General features: G+C 42.3%; 1 protein-coding gene across 3 annotated transcripts in view; it reads left to right on the top strand.

Moving 5' to 3' along the window:
- Positions 1 to 26,473, top strand: part of PTPRA (protein tyrosine phosphatase receptor type A) — a 106,946-nt gene that overhangs the window by 63,140 nt on the left and 17,333 nt on the right. The window contains exons 5-9 of one of the 3 annotated variants that reach the window (XM_058679882.1): positions 3,796 to 3,822; positions 12,324 to 12,408; positions 13,480 to 13,553; positions 13,744 to 13,880; positions 26,334 to 26,424. In XM_058679882.1, coding sequence (XP_058535865.1) covers positions 3,796 to 3,822; positions 12,324 to 12,408; positions 13,480 to 13,553; positions 13,744 to 13,880; positions 26,334 to 26,424 — 414 coding nt within the window. Of the gene's footprint in view, positions 1 to 3,795; positions 3,823 to 12,323; positions 12,409 to 13,479; positions 13,554 to 13,743; positions 13,881 to 21,698; positions 21,793 to 26,333; positions 26,425 to 26,473 lie in introns of those variants that run through there. The other 2 variants (XM_058679883.1, XM_058679884.1) reach the window with 2 other exon arrangements.

Here is a 26,473-nt window from a genome sequence, read left to right on the forward strand (position 1 = left end):
CTATCCCATTTTCTCTATCCTTTAATGAAACTCTAACCACTCGTATATTGGACATATCCTGAATTAATAATTTCTTTAATGTTGACCTTTGAGTCTCTTCTCACTTATATGTTTTTAAAGTTTCTTTGTTTGAAAAGCAGAGTTACAGACAAAGGAAGAGGCAGGAAGACATCTTCCATTCTTTTCTCCTTTTAAAATACCAAAAACATACTGATTCTTTTTCCTTCCTCTTCCATTTAGACTACAAATTGCAAATATAGTGTGCTTACTGCTGCCTATCACTTCTACCATACTTGTGCTGTATTTCAGAGATCAGGCGCGTTCAGGGTGGTATGGCCGTAGACTGTGCTGTATTTCAGTAAAGAGCAGCTTTATTGTGTGAGGATGCTCTAATGTATTTATCTGGTCAGCCCTGTAGTGGGTGTGAAGGATGTTTTCAGAATTTTCTTATAAACAAGAGAATGTCATTTCAAACACATGTGAGAATGGTATTAGGACAAATTATTTTAAACACACATTTATCAGCTGATGGGTGTTGACAAGTTTCCCTCTTTACAGAAGCATATTCCTATTAGCGATGTCAAACACCTGTCTCTCTACCCTTTCTTCAGTACAATTTATCATCAAACATTTGGATCTGTACCAATATGTAGTAAAAAAAAATAACATCTCAGTGTAGCTTTAATTTGCATTTCTTTGAATGAGGTTGAACAGCTTTCCATATTTTGAAAATCTGTTTTCTTTTCATGAACGCCATTGATACTCTTCCCCATTTTTTACTAGGATACCATATTTTTGTGATTCATTTTCCTTTTATGATTCCTTTCTTGTATTTGTGTATATGTATATTTGTAAATCTGTGATCCATCTACTTCATTCCAGTTGGAAGTGTGATCTATGGATCCATTTTTCTCCAGGTGGCTATCTTGTTGTCCTGGCTGCACTTAGTGAACCATTAATTTCTTCTACTAATTTGAAATCCTACCTTTATTATGTATTGAAATTTTTATACATTTAGCATCTCACATGTTATTTTAGTATTTAGGGGCATTCTTGTTGTTTTCTGTTGATATTTTTCTCTGTCTACAAAACTCTTGTAGGAGCTTCATAAAATAATATCCAGTAAGGCAAGTCATCCTTTGGTAATCTTAAGTTTGCTATTACTATTTGATTATTTTTCTTAACATTAGAATCAATTTGTCTAGCTGGATAAAATAGTTTTATTGTTCTTATTACACATATGAACAGAGTTGAAAGACATCTTTAAAATATTGTCCTCTTGCCCAAGAAGGTTTGTATTCCAAATGTTACCTTGTTTTTTTTGGTAATTTTCTGTTTTATTTCTGTTCGTGTAAGTGGAGTATTCCAATACACCTAACCAGCTGCTGCTGGGAATATGAAGACTATTGAATTTTTTTTTAAAGATTTATTTATTTTATTACAGCCAGATATACACAGAGAGGAGGAGAGACAGAGAGGAAGATCTTCTGTCCGATGATTCTCACTCCCCAAGTGAGCCGCAACGGACTGATGCACGCCGATCCGATGCCGGGAACCTGGAACCTCTTCCGGGTCTCCCACGCAGGTGCAGGGTCCCAAAGCTTTGGGCCGTCCTCAACTGCTTTCCCAGGCCACAAGCAGGGAGCTGGATGGGAAGTGGAGCTGCCGGGATTAGAACCGGCGCCCATATGGGAACCCCGGGCTTTCAAGGCGAGGACTTTAGCCACTAGGCCACACCGCCGGGCCCAGACTATTGAATTTTTTTAAATTATTTATTAGTTTTAATTCATTAATTACATTGTATTATGTGACACAGTTTCATAGGTACTTGGGTTCTCCCCACCCCTCCCCAAACCTTCCCACCATGGTGGATTCCTCCACTTTGTTGCATAACCACAGCTCAAGTTCAGTTGAGATTCCCCCATTGCAAGCGTATACCAAACATAGAGTCCAGCATCTTATTGTCCAGTCTAGTTCAACGGCTTCAGTGCTTGAGGCACTAACTGATAAATTCAACAGTTATCACAAGCCATCAGATCATTTGATCTGCAGATATCCTCCACATCTTTAGACCTTATTCTTTCTTCTATTTAATTGCATTGGTGAATAACTCCAGAGCACATTTAGGCAACAGTCTTACGTTATACCTAACTCAAAGCAGGATGCATTGAGGGGGATTCCATCATACATGGTGTTAACTTAAAAAACATGCTTGTCATAAGATATGTCAATTTATACTATTCTAATGAGAATTTATTTCCAAAGTGAATATTAAATGTTACCAGTTTCCTGTTCAGCAAAATCTGTGATTCAAAATCTCTCTTGATCTGTTGTAATGATTTTGAACTGTGTACGTTCTCAAAGAAGCATGTTGATGTTTAAGCATTCTTTTTAATAAGCTGTTGCCATCTGCATATTATTTTACTTAGGATTTTTTCATTGACATTCACAATTATTTCTAAACAAGAATGGTATGTGTTTTTCCTTTGTGATGTTTTTGGTAAGTTTTAATTGTGACTGTTACACTGTGCTTCATGGAAAGAATTTATAAATTAACAGCTTGTATCTTATTCGTACTTCCAGATTTATTTGAATGAATTTGAAGCAAAGTTGTCTTTTATTATTGTTTGATTTACTGCATAGCTATGAATAATTTTTATTCAACTTTTTTTCATATTTTTGGTCAACTGGCCATTTTGTTTCACAGTTTATTGCTTTATCTTGCAAAAATCCCTACTAGTGTACATTTATTAATTCTGTTTTTTATTTTCCTGTATCATTGAATTCACTTTCTTCTTTTTCTTTCAGCCTTCTTTAGATTTATTTCGTGCTGTTTCTGTCTTCTTGAACTAAAACTTAATTTTGTATACTTCATTGTTTATAGTTAACTAGCATATTTAACATCATGAATTTTCCATAAGCATGACTCTGATCATGTCCTATATATGTTATCCTGTAGGTAGCTGTGTTGGTTAGAGTGAATTCAGCCACTGAGACATTGGAGGCAGTTCATTTCCTAAAACGGGCTGGAAGTTACCCACACTGCTTTACTGCATACTACATTGGCTGAAATGCATAACGTGAATACACCCCACACAGAGGAGTTTCAGTTATGTAATCTTTCACTAGACAGCTTTGTGCTCCACTGAAATGGGATCTGTACCGAAGACAAGCAGATCGAGTGCAGAGTGGGGGAGAGCTGGCAGGTTCTACCATAATAGTGTTTTGATCATTGTTGTTTTTAAGATTATTTTTCTATCTGGATTCTAATTTTAATTTTCACCTGTTTTCTGCATTAGTTTCTAATTGTACTGTGTAATGATAAAAGAATATTGTGTTGGTTATTTTATTGCAAATTTATAAGATTGTGTCGATATTCCACAGCTCTTTGAAAACAGGTACCCCGTTAGTATATAGAGTGTGGTAAACACCAGTTAGGTTTAATTACCTCTTGTTATTTCAGTGTTTTATATACTGATTTAGCTTTGCCCTTTGTGTTTTAATGATCCAAAAGATGTAAAAGTCTTCTAACATATATTTTCTTCACTCTCTACATTCTTACCCTTTTTGTAAATACTGATGCTGTATAGCTTATGTACTTAGAGTGATACTTGACCACAGACTAAAATGCTGTGAATGTGTTGCTTCCTGGTTGTGGGAGGATACCTCATTCTAGCTGCAGCATTCTGAGGGAAAGTCTCTGTATTCCTGGAGTTTGTTTTGTTTTGCCTGAATTGAATGGTAATGTTTTTCTTTAACCTGAGTGAATGTTTCTGTTTTTCGCTTATTACACAGGTAATTCTGACTCGAACGACAGAAGAGGTGAGCCACTCACCTTGTGTCTGTTGTCTTTTATACAGTGTACAGTGCCATCCATGTGTCTCTGCTTAGTCTGTGGTGACCTGCGCGTCTGTGGCTGTGTCATTTGTTTCCTTTCCCTTAAATTATTTTCATATTGATTTCCTTGAGAAGAATAGTATGTAGTCAGTGTGATTTTAAATGTAGATTATAGGTTCCAGCAGCTTTAAGCAAGTAATAAGCTATATATTTAATTAACTTATTTGAAATGTAGAGAGAGAGGCAGAGGGACATAGATTTCCCATCCTCTGGTTCACTCCCAAGTAGCCTACAGTAGTTGGAGCTGGGGCAGGCTACAGCCAGAAGTCAAGAACTCATTCCAGGTCTCCCACATTATTGCCAACAACTGTACTGCTTGAGCTGTCACCTGCTCCTTCTCAGGGAGCACATTAGCAAGAGAGCAGAGGTGGGACTAGAATGTATCTGAAATGGAATGTAGGCTACCATTTGGTGATATTATAATTTCTACATTGTAGTTATTTTCTGGGTTCTAGGTGCCCGTATGGGATGCTGACACTGCAGGTCAAGCATTAGCCTGCTACACCATTGTACCTTTCCTGCATCGTGTGTATTTACATATTTGTATAACCATCCCTTTTCAGAACTTTGTATCATCTCAAAGTCAAACTTAAAAGATTAAAGAATAGGGCCCAACATGGTAGCCTAGTGGCTAAAGTCCTCGCCTTACAAGCACCAGGATCTTGCATGGACACTGGTTCATGTCCTAGAGGCTCCACTTCCCATCTGGCTCCCTGCTTGTGGCCTGGGAAAGCAGTTGAGGACTGCCCAATGCATTGGGACCCTGCACCCATGTGGGAAACCCGAAGAGGCTCCTGGCTCCTGGCTCCTGGCTTCAGATCAGCTCAGCTCCAGCCGTTGTGGCCACTTGCAGAGTGAATCATCTTCCTCTCTGTCTTTCCTCTGTATATCTGACTTTGCAATAAAAATAAATAAACCTTTTAAAAATACATATTAAATAATAATTTTGCATTTGCTCCTTCTCCCACCTCTCAAAAACTACTTTTTGCCCTATGAATTTGTGAAATCTAGGTACCTCATTTTAATGGGATCATACATACAGAATTTATCTAATTTTTTAAGCTTTATTTATTTTTGCTTAAAAGGCAGATTTACAGAAAGAAGGAGAGACAGAAAGATATTCCATCCACTGGCTCACTCCCCAGATGGCTGCAACAACCAGAGATGAACCAATCCTAAACTAGGAGCCTCTTCTGGTCTCCCATGCGTGTGCAGGATCCCAAGCACTTGGGCCCTCTACTGCTTTCCCAGGCCACAAGTAGGGAACTGGATCAGAAGTTGAGCAGCTGGGACTCGAACCGGTGTCCATAAGGGATTCTGGCATTTGAAGGTGGAGGATTAGCATGTTGAGTTAGAGCACTGACCTCTTCCCTCCTTTTATAAAGTGTTTTTGCTAATGTGGCTCAGGGTGATTTGAGCAAGGTGTAGGAATGCATTAAACTCAACCCGGCATCATCTCTCCTCCATGCATCAGAGTTGGTAATGACTGTGCTCTTCAGTTGTTACCAGGAGAAACAAACTCTAGACAGAGATCTGCACGCAGCAAGCTTAGAGGAGAAGCATTTTCTCCCTGCAGCCCCTGTGAGACTGTGAGTGGTTGCAAGGCTGTAGTGGGTTCCAGGCGGTCAGAGCATAGGCATCAGAGGCTCATAACCCCAAAAGCTATGGAGCTGGAGTCACTGAACAAGCACAACCTTTGCCCTGGACCAGTCTGCTGTCTTAGGCCAAGAGCAATTCTGAAGAAAGATGTGGCTAGTGTTAGCCACTAAGCATCCGAACAGTAGAGAGAATGGTTCCTTGGTCCAGAAGAGGAATTGGTGATTATTGACTGCAGTTCCCAGGAAGTCTGAACAAGATAATATTCCATACTGCTATTCATAAATAAAGGATTTTCCATCTAGGAAAATATTGTTGGTTAGTTTTGAAATATGAGGGTGCTTCTAAAAGGGTGCTTCTAAAAAGCACCAGGATCCCACATAGGTGCCAGTTCATATCCTGACTGTGCCACTTTCTATCTGACTCCCTGCTTGTGGCCTGGGAAAGCAGTCGAGGGTGGCCCAAAGCCTTGGGACCCTGTACCCATGTGGAGATCTGGAGGAAGCTCTTGGCTTCTTATGAGCTCAGCTCTGGCCATTGCAGCCACTAAGGGGTGAACCATCAGACGGAAGATTTTTCTCTTTGTCTCTCCTCTCTATAAATATGACTTAACAATAAAAATAAATAAATATTTTTTAAAGGGATGGAACTAAAAGATTTATTTTGGTATAAAATTTTTGGAAATCCATTTATGTTGAGGGGTGTTCTTCAAAAAGTTCGTGAGAAATGCATATTACGAACTAACCAGGACAGATTTTACAACTTAAATAGTTGCTACTGGGCCAAGAGCTTCATCCAGGTCTCCACAGGAGTATAGGCCCAAGCACTTAGACCATCTCCCAGGAACATTAGCAGGGAGCTGGATCAGAAGTGGAACAGCCAGGATTAAAATTAAGGCCCATATGGGATGTCAGCATCACAGTAGGTATCTTAGCTTGTTATGCCACAGTGCAGTCCCCTCCACAAATTTTTCTAATTAGCCTCATATTTATTAAACCTGGGAAATGAATGGATAATTTGGAGAGTGTAGTGTTGACTCTGGAGCCAGAGACTGGCATTTACCAAATGATTGGGAAGCTATATAGCATTCCTATGGTTTACCTCACTGTCTGAAAAATGGGGAGCAAACTTTCACTCATAGGGTTGTTGTGCGGAATGAAGTGATGCATATACAGTGTGGGGGACAGCACAGAGCAGCTGCTCACCAAGTGTTAGCTGTCACTTTCACCATCCCACCAACCCCTCCTGTTACCATTGCTGGAGAGTAGGAGCACAAGGAGGCCAGGCAGTCACAGGCCTCCTGGTCTCTGTGTGCAGCTCCAGGGACCGTCCTCTTGTACCACACCACCATAGCCACAGACACCAGCTCATTTTCTGCCCTTCACGTTTTGAACAACATTCTGAACAAACCCCTGGCATGGCACTTTATACTATAACCATTTGGGTTTTTTTTGTTGTTGTTGATTGCAATGTTCACATGAAGACTTTATCACTGATGTTTGATAAATAACAAGAACACAGGTAAAACCAGTTATCACCATGCTATTCTAACCATAAGTAATCATTTCCATAATTGCTGTTTAAAAACCAGAAATAGTGTATTAATATTTAAAGAAAGGAATTTGAGCTAGCATTCTGGAACCACTCAGGGCAAGTAATCTGCTAAATGCCAGAGGATCTTAAAGTTTCTGGTTCACACTTTGTGTCATCTGGATATGCTTCCTCAACTTTTATCCATGTCAATATTTGGGTAGAGTTGAAGTCTAGACAGAGTTGGCATTGTTTAAAGTTGTATTTTTAGATCATAGTGGGTGGCATTGTTGTAAGCTCCATTTATGCTGACTTTTCCCAGCTCTTTAATGATGCATTCATCATTCATTCAGTACCTGATGATGCTCAGGATGCCAAAAGGAAAAATAATACTTCCTGTCTTAGGGAGGAGACACATAACCAGGAAGCAAAGTGCACTCCAGGTACATGCTGTTGGATGCCCCACAAAAGTGTTGAGAGAAATCAGAAAACCTGCTGTGCCCAAGGAGAAAGAAGGGGACATGGAAATAAGCGTTGGCAGTTTGGGTGAACATGAGGGCATACAACGTAACATCAGACATACTAGGGCAAAAGCAAAGACATGAAAGAGCAAGTCATATGTTTGAGAAACTGCAGTTAGATACTTGTTGTTGGAAAGGGGTGGTGACAAATAGGCATCCATTGTCCAAGACCACCATTTACTGTTTTGAAATGCCTGCCCCCTGTCTGAGTTTGGGAAGTAAAACTACTAGAATGGGAGTTGGGGGAAAAGTGAATGGGTGACACTGATTGGATCAATGTGCCTGCCTCACACTCACTGCATCAGCAAGTCTAGCTTCCCAGAGGATCCTAGCCAGGACAATTCTAAACAGATGATACACCTGTACAGTCTGGGAGAAGCTCTAGGAAGATGACTTGATCCTCAGCTTTTCTCCAAGTCTAACATTTGATCAATGGAACTGTCAAGTTATCTCCTGTTGACTGTATAAATCTGAGTCTCCTTCCTTCACAGCAACCTGAGGACATCTTTGCTACCTGCATTGTCTTCTGGCTGTATTAAAAACATGGATGTGGAGTAAGCCTTTGGCACACCAGCTAAATTACCAATAGGGAGTATCCAGATTTGAGACCTAGCTCCGCTGTCCATTCTAGCTTTCTGCTACCACACACCCTGGAAGATTCAGGTGATTGGATCTTTGCCACTTGTGTGGCAAACCTGTATTGAGTTTCCAACTTCTGGTCTTGACCTGCCTCAGCCGAGCCAGCTAATAGAAAATTTACCTTTCCAATAAATAAATAAATAACTACTGGTGCAATGGGATTGGTATCTGGCACAGTGGCTGGGCCATCACTTGGGACACCACCATCCCATTTTGGAGTTCTTTATTGAGCTCCTGGCTCTGCTCCTGATTCCAGTTTGTTATTGATGTTGGTGGCTTACATGGTAAGACCAAATTGAGTCCCTGGATTCCAGATATTTCTGAAGAGTTATTTTGTTGTGTTACTTAGGTTCCCAAGGTTACAATTGTTCTTGGTATTTGTGAGTTTTGCCCTGGAACATTAAGTTGCCTAGAATGTGCTGACAGTGAGTTTCTCTTCAGGAGTATCCCAAACTGGTATCATGAACACCACTCACATTTTCTTGTTCTTAGGGCCCAATCAGCAAATGGTTGATGGACCTGGCAGCTACATGCGCACAACAGACACACACCAGGAAGAATTCCCTACCGCAAATGCCATTGGTGTGAGGTTGAGAAACCATGATGTAGATGAAAAAAAAAAAATACACAGTTGGCATATAGGGGCAATGGTTTCCTATCATACTGAAAAAGATTGCAAATATACTTGCAGCTCACACTTTGTAAGATAAAAGAAGTCCTCATCACTCTCTATGACAAACCCTGCACTCTGGATAGAGCAGTGTTTTTCTAGCTAAGTAATAATGTAAAACCACAGCTTGTCACTTAGGCTGTGGATGCACTGACCCCAGGTGGCAGGCCTTCCTTGGTTTAACACCTTCCTGATACCCCAAGTCCCATTTTAAATTTCCAGCACAAGTTAACTCTGAGCTTGAGGTGTTCCCTCGCCCAGACTGGTAGAACTAGAAGTAGGCAGGACTAGAACCATGTCCATATAGGATGCTGGCACTACGGGTGGAGAATTGGCAAGCAAAGCCACTGGAACTAACTTCTCAGCTGGAAGGTTTTTTGATTCCTGTTGATCCCTTCAAAGAAGCTGATTCCCGTGTGTTTTGTCCCCATCAAAAATCACTACGAGGTTATGGTCTACAGGTGTCATCTTTTGTTGTCTTCCAGATATGTTATTGACGCATTGTAATTTTTATATTCTGTTTTGATTTGGGGGGAGGAGGACATAAATGTATGGGCTCAGCTCATTGTTTAGATACATGTTTTTCTAATTGTCTTGTATAACTGGTACACAGGCATCTGTGATTGGAATTTAACAAATTACCAAAAAATGTGTTACTCATTCAACATAATCCAGTATTTGTATAGTGCCTGCCACGTGTGAGACCCTTACTGAGTTTTAGGTACAGAATGAAAAGCAAAACAGATCTGTACTCCTTTTTCTTGGGGCATTTTTGGTATAAAGTAGGGACATTCATTAATCAAATACAATCAAATAAAGGCATACTTCCAAAGTATGAGTGGTGTTACCAAGGGAAATTAGAGTATCCTAGGAAAATAATGAAGAAAATAAAACCAGTATTCACTGAGTGCATAACATGTGCCAAGAACTTTACAGAATTGATCTTATTTAATCCCTAGAATAACTCATTTTAGAGATGAGGATACTAGGATCCTAATTTAGAATTAAGAAGTCATAAAAGCCCACTCTTGGAAAAGTGACAATGGGTGTGTAGGGATTGGCCAAGCAAAGAGTGGAAGAAGGGAGTAGGGTGCAGGGGAATGACTTGCGCAGAGGCTAAGCATGGGTAAATGCCCTACAGGAAACTCCAACATGTGCTTCCTTTGAAACCGAGAGGAGAGGTGGCAGATGGGCAGAGAGAGGTCTGACCAAGCAGTGCAAACGTGGGAATGACTGGCATATTATTTTCCTTAGGCATCTATCTGATCGCATCAACCAGATAGAATTGTGGAAAAGAATGCCAAAGACAGAGCCTTGAGGAGTTCCCACAGTTAGATATACGGTGTCGGATGAGAAACAGGTAGCCAGGGAAACTGAGCTAGAGCAGCCAAGAGATAGTCAGAAGGGTGCTTTGTTGTGGAAGGCAAGATCAGAAAGTGTTTTAAAAAGGAAGGAATAACAAACCAGTTTGAATCCTCATTTTAAGAGGAAAGCCACACAGAGTATGTTGAAAAATTACCATCAACAAGAAGCATAATGTAATATTTTCTATGTTTTAAAAGCCAAACTCTCCTCCCTGTGCATCCCTCCAGTTGCTGATACATTTCTCTGTGCCCCATTTTGGTAAAAATCCTCAGAGGAATTGTTATTACTTTCTTCTCTGTATCTTCATTTCATTCCGTTTAGGTTTTCTCACCCAACCTCTCACTGAAACCACTCTTGAAAAAGTGACCTATAGCTGCCATCTTTACAAATCCAGTTTCACCTTTGTTTTCACCTTAACTTGATCAGTATTTGAGTTGAAATACACTCTCCTGGTAAAGCTGCTCTTGATTTCCATGATATTCTAGATTACGTCCTACTTCGTGCATACACAGAATGTAGTGTTTCCCATTGCATGCAGAGCCAGATCCATTCTTACTACCATGACCTATTGAAAGCCTGAATCTTGTGAATCCTGCCACATCTTGGACCACACTGGACTTTGTGTGAGTTCTTGAATCCTCCATGGGCCATGTGCCTGCTATTCCCTGTGACTAGAAAGCTATGTACCTGGGTCTTTGCATGGTTCAACCTGTTTACATTGTTTAGAGCCCTGCCTACATACGGCAAAGATCTTCCCAAACTATGCTGTTACTGCTCCTCATCCAGCCACATTTTATCTCCTTTACCTCGCTTTTCTTCTTCATAGCACTATTCCTATCTGAAGTTAAGTATCTGCTTGGTTTATGAAGGTGTCCTCCTCCTTCTCACATAATGTATTGACTTACTTGCTTAATCACTTCTCTGTCCCGAGTGTCTGGAATAATGCCTGACACACAGTTTCTGGCCCATAAAGATTTTTCAAATGAATACTGTTAAAAGACTGAATCAATTCAGATGAGGATGGAAATGTTTCCACTGGATTTGGCAGTATGCCATTTGTAAGTGTCTTTGCTGACTGCCTTAAATGGATCATTGAGGGTGAGAGAGCAAATAGATTAAGGAGAATGGGAGGTGCAGAAGTACAGCAAACAGGTTAGACAACAGGTTGAAGTTAGCTGAGAAGTGAGACACCAGGCTGCTAGTAGCTAGAGATCAGTAAGATCCAGAAGGCAAATCTTGGAGGTGACAGTAAAGATGGGGCCCAGATGTCAAGACTGACCGTGAGATGGGAGGGGCATGTCCTTTGTGGCAAGTGAAAAAAACAGGACAATAGTTATAAACTCCAACTGGCTGTGTGTAGTTCATAGCAGGAGGTGTGAATAGAGGATGAGTCAGTGTCTGCTCTGCTGCTGAGAAGCGGAACTGGTGCTGGGTAGGAAGAGAGCCAGGCCCTGTGGAATGGAGAGAAGATACGCTGTGTCTCCAGGCCATATTTTTCTGTAATTGGGGTCTTGACCTTGGTGACAAAAAGAGGAGAATGTGGGAGGCGATAGAAAGGAGCAGCCAGTGGTTTTTGATACCTAGTGCCTTAAGAATCTAATAATACCTACTTATTTTAATCAGAAATTATCATCTCTGTGCCAGGAAATAATTTAGGTTCCTCTAGCTGGAGCCCAGTGATACTGAGAGAGAGTACAGTGTTGGCACTATATCCCCAGCCTACCATCAGCATTGGATGTATAAGAACATCCAAATATTTGAGTGCTTGTTACATGCTATGTACTTTGTCAGGCCCTATAGCAAAGGGAAACACAGTGCCTTCAAAGCTTTTTTCCTAATGCAGGGGGACGAGTAGATGGATGTCTGGTGTGTCTGGAGGAGGTAAACATACCACCCTAAGCTCCATGTATCTCCCACTGCATCCCAATAGCCTGGGTGGCTGTGGGATGTGTACACTCTCCCATTTCTCTGTGTGTCCCCACATGCTGCCATCAACAGAAGTATTGAATGAGCTCTTCTTCCTCATCAACTGTTTTGCTGAGTGGCTAGCATGAGCCCTCTGGTGTACAATGTGGAAATGTCGTATTCTGTTATCTCGATTTCAGATGAGACGCCAATTATTGCCGTGATGGTGGCCCTATCCTCTCTACTAGTGATCGTGTTTATTATCATAGTCCTGTACATGCTAAGGTAAGCATACTGCTGCTTCTGCATTCTCTTAGCCTCGGTCTTGGTACACCCAAGGTCTCAGTAAGCCCACACAGAGTAAGTCCTTCGCTGTGTACTGCAGGGATAAAAACAATGAGTAAGGTAAAGGGAAATGACTCATTATAGTACCAAGATTAAAATTCTACTTAGTACTGATTGAAAAGCACTAGGTAAGTCTTTCTTTAGCCCTAATCCCTCCAGTTTGCTTCCATTAGTACAGCCTAACCCAGAATGGTAGTCTAGAGATTGGGAGACAAGCCACGGTCTGTGACTGGAGTTTCTGGAGCTTGAACTCTAACCATGTTGAAGCAGCCCCTAAAAGGACTGCAGTAAAATAAAAAGTAGGCTCAACAAATGCTTGCTTTATTTCTGGTTGGCGTTTTGTCCCCAGTTCTGTTTGGAACACCTGTCCCTGGAATGTGCTGTTGAACCCTGTGAGTTAAATCTTCCAGGGTCCTTTCGATATTAGCACCTGAACAGTGAGTAGAAGCAAAAAGGAAAGCTGTGGAAAGAAGAGGGCAGCGTATTTGCTCTCTGCTTGAATAACACGGCTAGCTTAACAGCTTCACTTGCTGCTTCTGCTCTGTACTGCAGGGATAAACAGTCCCTTCGTGCACCCCCTCCAGTTTGAGGTATGTCTCCAGATTTCTGCAAGAGACTTATAGCCCAGCCAGATCTGGGTTCCACCCCCACCCCATTCTGAAGCTCTGGGCTTCTCCTTGGAGCTCCCAGTCTGCACTGGGGAAATACTAGGATTTTTGCTTATCTGATAAACAGCTTCCAGTATCCTCCCGACTGTGCTACTTCCTCATATGGCTGCACCCTCTAGTAAATTCTGCAATTGGAGCTGCACAGAGGAGCCATGCAAGCTGGGGTGTCTTGCTGCCATGGCCTGGGTTAGACTCTAGTACACGGAGAACCAGCGGGAGCATCCTGCAGTGGCAGCTTCCACAGGATGTGCTGTGCAGAAAGACTCATTGACTCAAATGAATAAAAAAAGAGTCGGGCTCTGTTGCCTCTATGTTGAGTTCACTATGAACAATTTCTCATTAGGTTTAAGAAATACAAGCAAGCTGGGAGCCATTCCAATTCTTTCCGCTTATCCAACGGCCGCACTGAGGATGTAGGTAAGGCATGGGGAACTTTCATGGAATAAAACCAATAATTTAAGGATCACCCCATCTTTTAAAAGAATTAAACTGCTGAAGGAAGAAATTTATAAAGAAAAAAGTTTTTAAGAAAACCTTAGAAGCTTGATCCAGTAGTTGACTTAGTCCCCAGAAACAGCTAACTGACCATCCCCCTTGTCCACTGTAGAGCCCCAGAGTGTGCCACTTCTGGCCCGATCCCCAAGCACCAACAGGAAGTACCCACCCCTGCCTGTGGACAAGCTGGAAGAGGAGATCAACCGGAGAATGGCTGATGACAATAAGCTCTTCAGGGAGGAATTTAACGTGAGTTCTCTGACAAAGCTGGTGTATCAGCAGGGAGGAAGGCAGACCTAAGGTCAGGCCTTCGGAGTTACGGGGTCACAAACAGGTTTCTGATGATTGAGAGGTGAGAATTTTTTAAGAAGTTCATCTCATTTCCTTTCTGTTGGATTACAACAGAAAAAAAAATTTTGCTTCACTTCCCTCCTCTACCTTTCCATCCATTCATCTGCTTTTCACATCTACTGCTCATTTGTTGAATGAATACTTAATCCAGCATCTATTATATGCCATGTAATATTCTAGGGAAACCAAAGCCAGTCCAGCCCCTACTCAGCAAAGTCGATGTCCAGCAGGGAATCCTCACAAACAAGAGCACAAATAACAGCTTGAATAGCAGTAGAGAACACGAAGGACTATTGAGCAGGTGACCCTTAGCATCTGTAGAGTGGGCTGTCAGGGTGGGTCAGTGTGAAAGATCAGCCTGTTTCAGAGCACAGGCCTCAGCTTGGATATTGAGATTCACATATATGTATTTATAATGTATTTCTTTAAGAGACAGCACACATATATCACTGGTTTATTTCCCAAATGCTTACAGTAGCTAAAGCTGGGCCAAGGCCAAAACCGCAAGCCAGGAAATCAGTCCAGATCTCCCACATGAGTGGCAGCAACCCAGCTACTCAGGAGCTGTCAGCACTGCTTCCCAGGGCCTGCGCTGGCAAAAAGCTGGAATCAGGAAGCAGAACCAGGCATGGAATCCAGGTACTTCCATATGAAACACAGGTGTCCTGACCAGCAGCATTTTTTTTTAAGATTTACATATTTTTATTGGAAAGTCGTATATACAGAGAAGGAGAGACAGAGAGGAAGATCTTCATCCAATTATTCGCTCCCCAAGTGGCCACAACAGCCAGAGCTGAGTCAATCCGAAGCCAGGAGTCAAGGGTTTCTTCAGGGTCTCCCATGCAGGTGCAATGTCCCAAGGCTTTGGGCTGTCCTCAACTGCTTTCCCAGGCCACAAGCAGGGAGCTAGATGGGAAGTGGGGCTGCCGGGATTAAAACCAGCACCCACATGGGATCTCAGTACCGATGTGGGATCCTGGTGCGTGCAAGGCAAGGACTTGAACTACTAGGCTATCATGCTGGTCCCCTGGCCAGCATCTTAACTGCTAGGCCAACACCTACCCTGAAATTCACTGGGTTATGTTGTTTTGTTTTGTTTTGTTTTTTATATAGCTCTCTCAAGGAAGTAGAACGTATTCATCAACCATCAATTGGTAATCCCAGGTCAAAAGAGCTTTCTTGCAAAAGAACTGTTCTGAGACCTAATCATGGGAAATGGGGTAAGGAACATTCCAGGGTTTGGAAAACAGCAAGTACAAATTATCAGGAATAAGGGTGATTAAGAGAAGGACACATTCAGAAAGTTACGGAAGTGCAGAATGTGGTTGAAGGGTAGAGACTTAGGGTAGTAAGGGTGAAAAGCCATGGATCAATCTGGTATATATTTTGAAAAGATAAGTATAGTTGCTGTAAGAGGAATAGCTCTTGGGGCAAACCATTGCAAAGAATACAGTTGGAGACTGTAACCGCTGGTAGGCCCAAAGTGCTGCAACAGGCACACAGGGGCTGCATTGTGCCACAGTGGGTTAAGCAGTCACTTGGGGCATTCACATCCCATATCAGGGTACCAAAGAGCAAGTGCTATCAATGCCTTCAAACTAGCTTCGTATTACCGCAACTGGGAGGCAACAGGTGATGGCCCAGGTACTCGGGTCCCTGCCATCGACATGAGAGTCGTAAATAAAATTGTTGGTTCCTGGCTTCCACCTGGCCCAGCTCTAGCTGTTTCAGTCATTTGGATGGTGAACTAGCAAGTGGAAGGTCAGTCTCACTCGCTCACTTTCTGTTGCTCTGCCTTTCAGATATACAGAGAAGTAAATAAATCTTTATAACAAATACTAGTAAAGTGCCGTAAAATGGCAGTGATATCAAAGAGGGAAATGAATTTAAAGACATATTGAACTTAAAGACATAGTTCTAGAATTGACTGAGTCATCACTCAGGTATTGCTCAGCTGTTTCCTTCACATCTTCATACTGAGCCATGTATTAGCTGTGCCTCCTGAGGTGACTGTCCTCAAGAAGCCAAAATGGTTACCCCACATCTAGACATCACATACAGAAATAACAAGGTCCAGGGAAGAAGGGATTGACTTTCTTCCTTTTATCACTGAGGAAAATTTTCCCAGTATTTCCAGAGACTTCTTACATCCTGCTCCATCTTAAGCCAGTCATAAGCATTGCCATGCTACTTTTTCTGTGGAGTGAGTTCTTTCTTTGGAGAGGATATTCCTCAAAATCCCATGATCAGGTATTGCAGTAAATCCCTGGGTGGTGGTAGTGTTCTTAAAGATGTCATAGACAAACTTCTGTATTGTAGGGAAAGACATTTGCTTTGCTACCACAGACTTGGTGTTCATGGGTTCACTGAGCCCGCACGGGGGTATGAGAGAAAGGACTGACCCACACATCCTGGGTCCTTAGCAATACCTGCTATCTAAGAAGCGTAAGTATTTCCTGCTTCTTGTTCCTTGTGTCCACTGCCCAGAACCAGTTTAGATCCTGATCTCTCGTGAGGCAGATAGTGTAGCAACTTGGTTGAAGTGCAGTTTACTGGGAGGATTTTCTCTTAAACCTATTTAGAGTTGTTAGTTCAGTAAGTTAACCCCACAACAGCCTGCTGAGCAGGGCCAGCATGCTTCATAGAACCATTTGTGCACCCAGCCGGACTTTTCTCCAGTTCATTGTTGATGTCAACAGGAAAATCAAAAGTGACTGTCAAAGGAGTGAGTTTTGTGGCAGGTGCCCTACTTTCAGCTGATGCCGGGACCCTGCTGGGCGTATCCAGATATATGTCTTCTGATTCTCTTGATGCCTAGTTGAAGTCATTTGGACTGGGCACCTAGTATCTCTGATCAGGCTTACTCACTTTACAGCCCAATACGAAGCTAGCTGTTTAGTCCTGCTGATAGGTTCATGGTCTGGGCTATTCACTGTGGTTCTCCTGTTCAGCCTTACCACAGACATCTTAGAGTCCCATAGAATCTATCAGAGCCAGTTTCTGCATGGCCTGCATACAGCTAGAGAAACTTCTCTGTTCAGATCATCCAGTAATTTAAAGTGGTCCCACGGGTATTACTCTTCCTTCTTAGCAGGAGGGAGACATGCATTGCAGGAGCTATTCTGATGTGCTATAGACTTTTGACCTTCAGAAAATGTTGCTGAGTAACAGGCCACTATATTTTTATGTCTAGCATGTACGTTCCAAGATAATAACTTCTTGCTCTTTGAGTTCTGTCAACTTAATGTTGCTAATGTAGTTGTCACGGTGATGTCCTCTGAAACAGAAAAAAATCCTGATGATTGAGATCACCCAGCACAGAGAGGTCAAAATGATTTATCACCAAGACTGTCCCTGCCGTCAGAGAGAAACTGCCCACCTTAAAGAGGATATACATTTACAACATCAGTGGCTAATGCTAGTGGTCAGCGTACATTCCATAGCATCACTAAATACAAAGATGTGAATGGACTGTCTCTGCTTCTGCCCTGCATCTTGGGACTTAGCCTTTTGGTGGAAAGAGATCACTGCTCCAGGAGCTTGCCTTTGCTCTTTCTGTGACAATCCCTACCCAGTGGGATGCATGTGAGTATTCTGCTGTTTGGCAGATCCTAAAGTGAGGCCAGTTGAAGCCAAAACTCCTTCCTTTGCCTGGCTTGCAGGAGTTCCATTCTCACCAGCATGTCCTAAGGGCTTCTAGGTTCCCAGGAATTAGTTAGCTCAAGTCCAGAACCCAGTAGACCCCAAGATGCCTTTCCCTTTACCCAATTAGTAGTTACGTTGGCAGAAGCCTTCAGATTCTTAGGGAATTAGGGGACGATGTGGAAGAAGTTCATAGTGTATGTTGGTGTGCTATTGCTGTTTTCTTTCTTACAGGTGCCTGCTTCCCCCCTTTACTTTGTGAGTGACTTGGGGTCTATAAAATGGCCCATCCTTAGAAGCTGGATGATAAGGTCACCTCTAGTTTAGTTACCTAGGAGGTGTGCCCTCAGCTGAGCCAAGCTGGCAGCTCCCATTTCCATTACTGGGGACTTTAATGACATTATCCCCAACCAGAAATGACAACAATGGCCTTTAGTGCCCCTTTCCTACCACTAAGGTCACAAATTTTGTAGTATGGTTTTCTTCATGAAAGCAAGATGCAGTGGAGCCTAATAGAGATTTCTGAAAGTGGGCTGTCTCCAGATTCACTCCAAACTTCAGCATCATTTCATTTGTCCCATTTAAAGTCCTTTCACATGAACAACCTGAGAAAGATGCACATTCTATTGACTTTAAACTCAGCAGCCAGTGAAATTCTGAAATCTTAACATAAGGCTTGGCAAAGGCCCCAAGTCTAGGCTGCCCCTTGGGGATGAACGTTGGAGCTGGACTGTTATTTTGTTACCAAATATTGTCAGAAGCAAGCCTGCTGCTTGGTTCAACGTTTCTCATCTCCTGGACTCCTTTGCCCTTTTACTGCCAACTGGCATAGGTCGTAGGTAATTGCAAGCAGGAACTAAAGTAGCAGTTGTACAGCAATGAGCACCTTGCTGTTTCCAATCCTAGAAATTGGTTGATGGTCCCTTTCCTTCTGTCTGTACCCAGTAATAGGTTCATATCACTCATATTTCTCCCAACGGTCTCAACTACAGTTAGCTCAAAATAAATTTAAGGGGTGTTTCTAAAACAAGAGAAGTCAGCTACACTAAATTAAGCAAAAAATACACAGAACTATTGATTGGAAAAACACTGAGGGAGCCAGCAGATCAAAACGTGAGCCTTACAACCAAGCCTCAGGCAAAGTAGGTCTTATCTTGGTGGCTCTGGAGTGCTGCTGGGGAAGATCTTGCTTCTTAATAGTTTTCAGAATCCTGGGAAGGGGAATCTGGCCCAGGTGAGGAAGTATGGCTATGCTTAGGTCAGCCAGCTCTGGCAAGGCAAGAATGGCACACAGCATGCCATTCTCACCACTTGGTGTCTGTTCTCATAGAATAGTGTTTTTACCATCATCAGGTCAGGAATTAAGATTCAGACAACTGGCTCAATTGGCTAATTTTCCACCTACAAGTACTAGCATCCCAGATTGGTGCCAGTTCATGGCCGACTGCTCCACTTGCCATTCAGCTCCTTGCTCGTGGTCTGGGAGAGCAGTAGAGCATGACCCAAAGCCTCTTTCACATGAAAGACCTGGAGGAAGCTCCTGACTCCTGACTTTGGATCAGCTCAGCTCTGGCCCTTGCAGCCACTTGGGGAGTGAACCAGTAGATGGAAGATCTTTTCTGTCTCAGTAAATCTGCCTTTCCAAGAAAAATAAATAAATCTTTAAAAAAAAAATTCAGACATCAAAATGGAAAGTGTTGAAAGCTGATAGATTCTGAAAGTGGTGAGTTGGGTCACAGGTAGAGAATTTTGCATTATTATCCAGAGTTTGTGCTGACCTGTGGGAATTTAAACAGTATAGCAGAGAACACAGCAGTTCACGGGACGCACATGGTCTGTACATGGAAAGAGGATCAGCTGTATCAGCTGCTCAGGGGAGTAAAGATTAAAACCAATTGATTTGTTGCTATCAAGTTTGAATGTTTAAAGATGGATATTAAAAGTAGGCTAAAGAAGAGGGGATAGCAATATTGTACACAAATTCAGGGAGCTTAAATTGATAGTGTTGGAAAGGTGATTTAATACTAGCTGTTGAAATTTAAATGCTTGTGACCCTAATGTTTCTAGGACTGGGTCTGCAGGATAACCTCTATGTATTTGTAGAAAGGTGCTCATTACATTGTGGTTTATCATAATGAAGAATATTAAAAGCCAAGAATCTACCAAATAGTAGAATCATTATATGAGAAATCATTTCACAGCTTAATAGACATAGGATAAACCCTTTAAAATTACTTGAGAGAACAACAGCTCCCATCCTCTGGCCCACCTCCCAGATACACACAACAGCTGAAGCTAGAAGCTAAGAACTCAATTCAGGTCTCCCATGTGGGTGGCAGGGACTCAAATACTCAAGCCATCTCCCACTGCCCTGCAGGAGGCATGGCACCAGGAGCCAGCGCTCAAGCCCAGGTACTCCAGCATGGGACACTGCATTCCAACTGGCATCTTACCCACTTGGTTACATGCCTACTCTTAGAATACCATTTTTGTTTTTAAGAATATCTAATGTATAGGTATTTTCATGTATCTTTTTTAAGTCTGAGAGTGCCAGGAACTGTGAACAGGGACTCACCTACTAAAAGGGTGGAGGATAGAGGGACTGGCGTTTTCTGCTGGGTTATTTGGCTTTCTTTTATGTCAGACATCCTTTTTGGATATTTTTTTAAATACAGGTCGCTTTTAATATGGGAAATAAAGCTAATTGACCTTGCTGTGTGTTAGTGGATGTATAGCATCTAATATAAGGCAGCTGCTGTCCCTGGTTTGAACCGTGCCGGAAATCTTTTGGTAAGGTTGCTGTAAAAGGCCTTATCACTGAATGGGGTGTTGCTCTGCAAAGAAATGGGACCGTGGCAGTGAACAGCTGAAGGAACAATAGGCATGTAGAACATGACAACTGTTTTCAGAGTTGTGCAAGCCAAAAGGAGAGACTGTGCAGCACTCCTGTGAATCCTAGCACAGGCAGTGGCCTTCATCCTAGAGTTACAGCTAGAATTTTTAATTCACATTTGTCTTAGGAGGAAACACTGATTTGTTTGAAAGAAATACTTTGAAAATTCACCTACTGAGGTCTCAAAAACATGTCCAAGTTATAAAAAGAAAAAAATAACAATAAAATTTGCTTAGAAAGGGATATGTGAGAGGGAAAGAGGAGGAGCCAGAGAAAGCAGTCAGTCTCTGTGTGTGAGCCACGGCCTCCTTCCTGAGGACTCCACATCTCTGCTATCAGCTTACATCCAGAAACAGGATGTGTATCATCCGATGTTAGCACTGAGGTAGCATCTGACTTAAATTAGGAGGGAGAGCCTCTATGTTGAAGAGTTGTCTCTGAATAAATGAATCGAAGTCCACTGTGCTATGGGAACTGCGAGGAATGACATTGGCAAGGGCAAGTGCCAGAGAAGGTGCCAGCTAACAACTAGGCTTATACTACAGAATATTAGGGATATCCAAAAGATTTCATGAATTGGATGTGAGGTCCTTTCAAGTAGATTTATTCCAGGAACTACTTTGGAAGATAATCAATTTTCTGTCACTGCACAGTGTTCAGGAACAACATGGAGACTTGAGTGGGAGGATTTGGAAGGGATGCAGATGTCAGAGTAAGGTTCAGTGCTGTCCTGGAGTCCCCAGGAAAAATGGGTGAGGAAAGAAATGGAAGGTGTGAAGACTGCAAAGGAAGAGTCAAGTTGCAAGTTTTCATTGCAGAAGAGTATTAGAAAAACTTGTGAACTCATCGAATAAGTTATTAGGACTGATAAGTTATTTTAGAAGGATGTAAGAAGAAAGTAGCATAGAAATTGACATATTTATATATACAAACAAATAGAAAATCTAACAATTCTTTTCAAAAGATGCTGTTTACAAAAGCACCAACAATATAAACTAGCTAATATGAATTTTGCAAATATTTAGAGTAAATTATGAAAGTGTTTCAAGACATTAAATAACTGTAGCTTAAATTAGTGGTGAGATAGGCTCAGTGGATTAGAAGGCTCAGTATTATAAAGATGTCAGTTCTCCCCAAACTGATAAGTAGATTCAATGCGATTCCAATAAAAATCCCAACAGGTTTTTTGTGGAACTTGACAAGCTGATTCTAAAATTTATATGGAGGAGAAAAGATGCAAGAATAGCCAAGACATTCCTGAAGAAGAAGAACAAGGTGAGGAGACCTGCCTTACCAGATAATAGTAATTTTAAAATTTTTAGTAATTAAGATAGTTTTGTATTGGCACTGGGATAGACACGTTGACCAACGGAATAAAATAGCCCAGAAGCAGATCCACACGTAGATACAAATGACCATTGTTGCCCTCTTGGTGGGGATAAGGATGGCCTCTACAATAAACAGGGAGGGGCACGTGGGCAACCCTAGGGAATAGATGAATTTGGAAACTTACACTAAACCCAAAAAATCACTTTCATTTGATATACAAACACCAAAATTTAAAAGACAAAATGATAAAACATAGAGACCATAATATGTAGGAAGGTGTTCCCAGCAGGAAAGGATTTCTTAAGACTTAAAATGTTGGTAAAAAGGAAAGATTAGTAAATTTGATTTCTGAAAATAGATACCGTAAAGAAAATGACAGGACAGGCTACAGACTTGTTGAAAGATCTTTGTATTGGGTTAACTGACACGAGGTGAGTATCTAGAGAATAGGAACAGCTCTTATAAATTAATAGAAAAATAAAATGATAAAATTATTTTGAAAAATTAATGAGAAAAGAATCCAGTAGAACAAGGCAGACACTTGACAAGATACTTCACAGAAGTGGCAATCATTTCTACCAATAACTGTTATTACTCATTAACACGTATAATCAAATAAATGTAAACTCAAACTACATTTAATGTACTTAAATTAGCAGATGCTTGATAAGGGTTCAGAACAGATGCCGGGAGTGTTAAGTTGGTACAAATACTTGGAAAACAAATCCGGCTGTATGTGATAAGGTTAGAGAGTTCCATATCTGGGATTCTTGCAGATAAGTGCAAGAAGCACACACAAATTTATGCTCAGAAGAAAACTGTTAGCTGTCACAGCACAATCATTCATCAGTTCATCTTGATACTTATGTCGAACTTGTACAGCCAGCTCGGTGTTCTCCAGGGCAAGCACTTTCTTTCCTCTTGCTGAACAGGGGCTTTTGTTTCTTACCATTCCTTTCAGGAGCTTTAACCCTCTCCCCACCCTCAATGGAGCCCTATGTTTGGTTCGGTTTTTCCACAAAGACCAGGAGAGTAAGGATGCTGAAAAGACCCTGTGTGGTGGAAAGCTGTGAACAGCTAGCCTACGCCAAAGGCCGAGGCAGCAAGCCGTCCGTGCATGCTTGTCTGAGGCATGGTCTCTGTTCTGTGTGCAGGATTGCAACCCAGGAAATGCTTTTCTCTCCTCTTATGTTGGTTTCTTCCTGATGAAATAGCGTAAGAACCTTCAGGGTTTAGACTCAAAAGGAGCACATGGGCTTTGAGGCCCCAATTCCTCTTGCCCTTCGGTCTTTCACAGTAATTTCTTCTACCACAGTCCTGATTATTCTCAGGAAAATATTTGCTATTATTTTTAGATTTATTTATTTAAAAGAAGAGATCTTCCATTCACTGGTTCACTCTCCAGATGGCCACAGTGGCCAGGTCTGGGCCAGGCTAAAGCCTGGAGATGGGAATTCTGAATGTCCAGGTCTATCAGATGACCAGAAGGGACCCAGATATGGAGGCCACCTTCTTGCTGTCTTCCCAGACCTCTGAACAGGAAACTGGATCAGGAAGAAAGTAGATGAGACTGCAACAAGTGCCCATGTGGAATGACAATGTCACAAATAGTGACTTGGGTCTGGCACAATAGCCTAGTGGCTAGATCCCTGCCTTGCATGCACCAGGATCCTATATGGATGCCAGTGTGTGTCCCAGATGCTCCACATCCCATCCAGCTCCCTGCTTGTGGCCTGGGAAAGCAGTCAAATACGGGCCAAAGCCTTAGGACCCTGCACCCATGTAGACTCAAAAGAAGCTCTTGGTTTGTTCCTGGCTCCGGATTGATCCAGCTCCAGCCATTGTGGCTACTTGCGGAGTAAATCAGCAGACAGAAGACCTTTCTCTGTATCTCCTTCTCTCTGTAAATCTGCCTTTCCAAGAAAAACAGATAAGTCTTTAATAATAATTTTTAAAATAGTGGCTTAACCCTCTGTGCTACAACACCAGCCCCGTCTCATTTCTTAAAGCTCTTGCTTCAGTCTGACCAGATGATTCCCTTTGGGCTGACAATTTTTTTCCCTTAATTATCTAAGCAGAACTCCCGGAGTCATCGTTCATTCTTTTTCTCTGCTCGATCCACCTTCTGTTCATCTTGTCTCCAAATCAGATCATCCCAGCTGCAGGGTGGAGCTCAAGAGCATCCTGTACCAGCACCTTCCCAGGCTCCCTCTGCCTGCTCTTGCCCCTCTCCCCCTAGCAACCAGTTATTCCCTAACATGTCAACTGGACTGTATCATAAACCTTTGCTGATTTCCTCATGCACGTTAATACCCCAACCTTACTCAGGGACCTGTGTGGAAATACATGAGCTGCTCTTGCCCCGCTCATCTCCCCCCTCTTCCTTCCAGGGGCTGTGTTTACTGCCCCTGTGGTGCAGCCTGCCTGCTCTGGGGCATTGCAGATGCCGTTCTGCCAGCTCTGCCACCCTCCCTTGGGGAGGCCCCCACTTTCTCTTCCTGTGGTCCCCTAGAGTCTGTCTGTTCTCCCACTGTATTTGTCCTGGTATGGAGTTCTGTGTTTGTTTGCTTGCCTAATGCCTGTCCTTCACCCACATGTTTGTATTGTCTACGAGGGCAAAGCTGTGTATGTTTGGTCACCCTTTTGTAGCCGAGGGCCTCATAGACACAAGTGGGTATTTGTTGACAAGATGAATGAGAAGTAATTGTGAATTGTTTCCCTCCTGGTGCTCAGTACTAAGGGGCTCCCCGTTTGGGACCATTCTAAACAATGATAAAGCAAATGATTTCTTTTTTAAAGATTGATTGTTTAATTCTGAAAAGCCAGCATTACAGACAGGAAGAGACAGAGGAAGCTTTCATCAACCGGCTAACTCCCCGGATGGCCACAAAGGCCAGTGTTGGACCAATTTTAAAGCCAGTAGCTTCACCTAGGTCTCCCACCGAGCCCAAACACGGGCTGTCCTCAGCTGCTTTTCCCAGGCCATTAGCAGAGAGCTAGATTAGAAGTTGGGTAGCTGGGGTCGACACTACAGCTTGGCAGGTCAAACTGTAGCCTGCAACTGCTGCTCCACTTCTGATCCGGCTCCCTGCTAATGTGCCTTGGAAGGAGCAGAAGAAGGTCCAAGTCTTTGGGCCCCTTCATCCATGTATAAGACCTGGAAGAAGTTTCTGGCTCCTTGCTTTGGACTAGCCTAGTTCCAGTGGAGTTGTTTAGGTAGTGAACCAGTGGATGGAAGATATCTCTCTCTCTCTCTCTCTCTTCCTCCCTCCCCCCTACTTCCCTCCCTCTTTCTCTCTTTTGCCCTCTTTAACTCTTTCAAATAAATAATTTTTTTTAAGGTAGAACAGCCAAGACATAAACCAGCACCCATGTGAGATGCTGATGTCACTGAGAGCAGCTTAGCATGCTCTGCCATAACACTGGCCCCAAAGTAAATGATTTCCTTAGAATAGATTCTCTGTAGTGAAATGACTAGGTCCAAAAATATAAACATTTTTAAGGCTTATAAAACATGTTTCCAAATCACTGAATATTAAGTTATGTCTACAGGATGCAGCTGCTGGCACCTGGCTTCAGCCCTGCCCAGCCCTGACTGTTGCATGCATTTAGGGAGTATACCAGTAGATGGAAGATATTTCTCCTCTCCTTTCTTGCTCCGTTACTCTGCCTCTTTTATAAATAAATCTTTTTTTAAAGAATGTCCATAGCAGTTTCTAATCTTTGTACTTAAGTCTATGAAGCAGAATATAAACATTTAGCAGAATATTAAAAAAAAATTTTTGCCTAGATTAAAATTTGTAACTGCACCCCTTTTTGCTTTCTTGATTTTGAATATATGAAATAGGAAAACAGATCAAATAATAAAACTTACTTCCCCATACTGATAAAGCTCATTTGTTGAATGCTTATTCTGTGCCACAACAAAGATAATCTCTTTACCCGTTTATGAGAATTTGACAGTTGAACAGATTCACTAAAATTCCTCTCACTTCAAACCATGTACCTCCCTGTACTAGCTGATTGACATTTGCTCTAAAACCATAATCAATTTAATGTAGCCCTACCCAAGCTGCCACTTCCTAACTGCTGCACCCCTATGGATGCCTTCCCACTCATTCACCTGCCAGTCCTTGCTTCCTTGCCTCGTGATGCTGATGTTAGGGGCTGTGACCTTGTAGGGCTTCAGTGAGAGCCTAGAGCATTTGGCCCTCCAGCACCCTGTTAGGAGGTGCTGCCTGAGATGTGTCCTCTCTGCCCAGTGATTAGGGCCACAGCAAATGGCCTGTTTACAGAGGTGATCCACCCTGACCCACCATTGCAGCAGGTCCCAAAACATGTACTGGCCTTGAGCATCCTGTGTTTACGGTGGCAGGAAAGACGTTCTGTCTCCTGAGGATTCTTTGTGGCTAGAACTGGCTGCAGGAGGTTGCATGGTTGGTGTTTGTCCCAGTTGATAACACCCTGAATTTCTCTTACCCTTTCAGGCTCTCCCTGCTTGTCCTATCCAGGCCACCTGTGAGGCTGCTTCCAAGGAAGAAAACAAGGAAAAAAACCGATATGTAAACATCTTGCCTTGTGAGTGTTTGGAGGGTTTCTAGAAACCTAACCAGATTTCCTGAGGATG

The sequence above is a fragment of the Ochotona princeps genome, chromosome 22, assembly GCF_030435755.1.
Source record: "Ochotona princeps isolate mOchPri1 chromosome 22, mOchPri1.hap1, whole genome shotgun sequence".
Classification (NCBI taxonomy): domain Eukaryota; kingdom Metazoa; phylum Chordata; class Mammalia; order Lagomorpha; family Ochotonidae; genus Ochotona; species Ochotona princeps.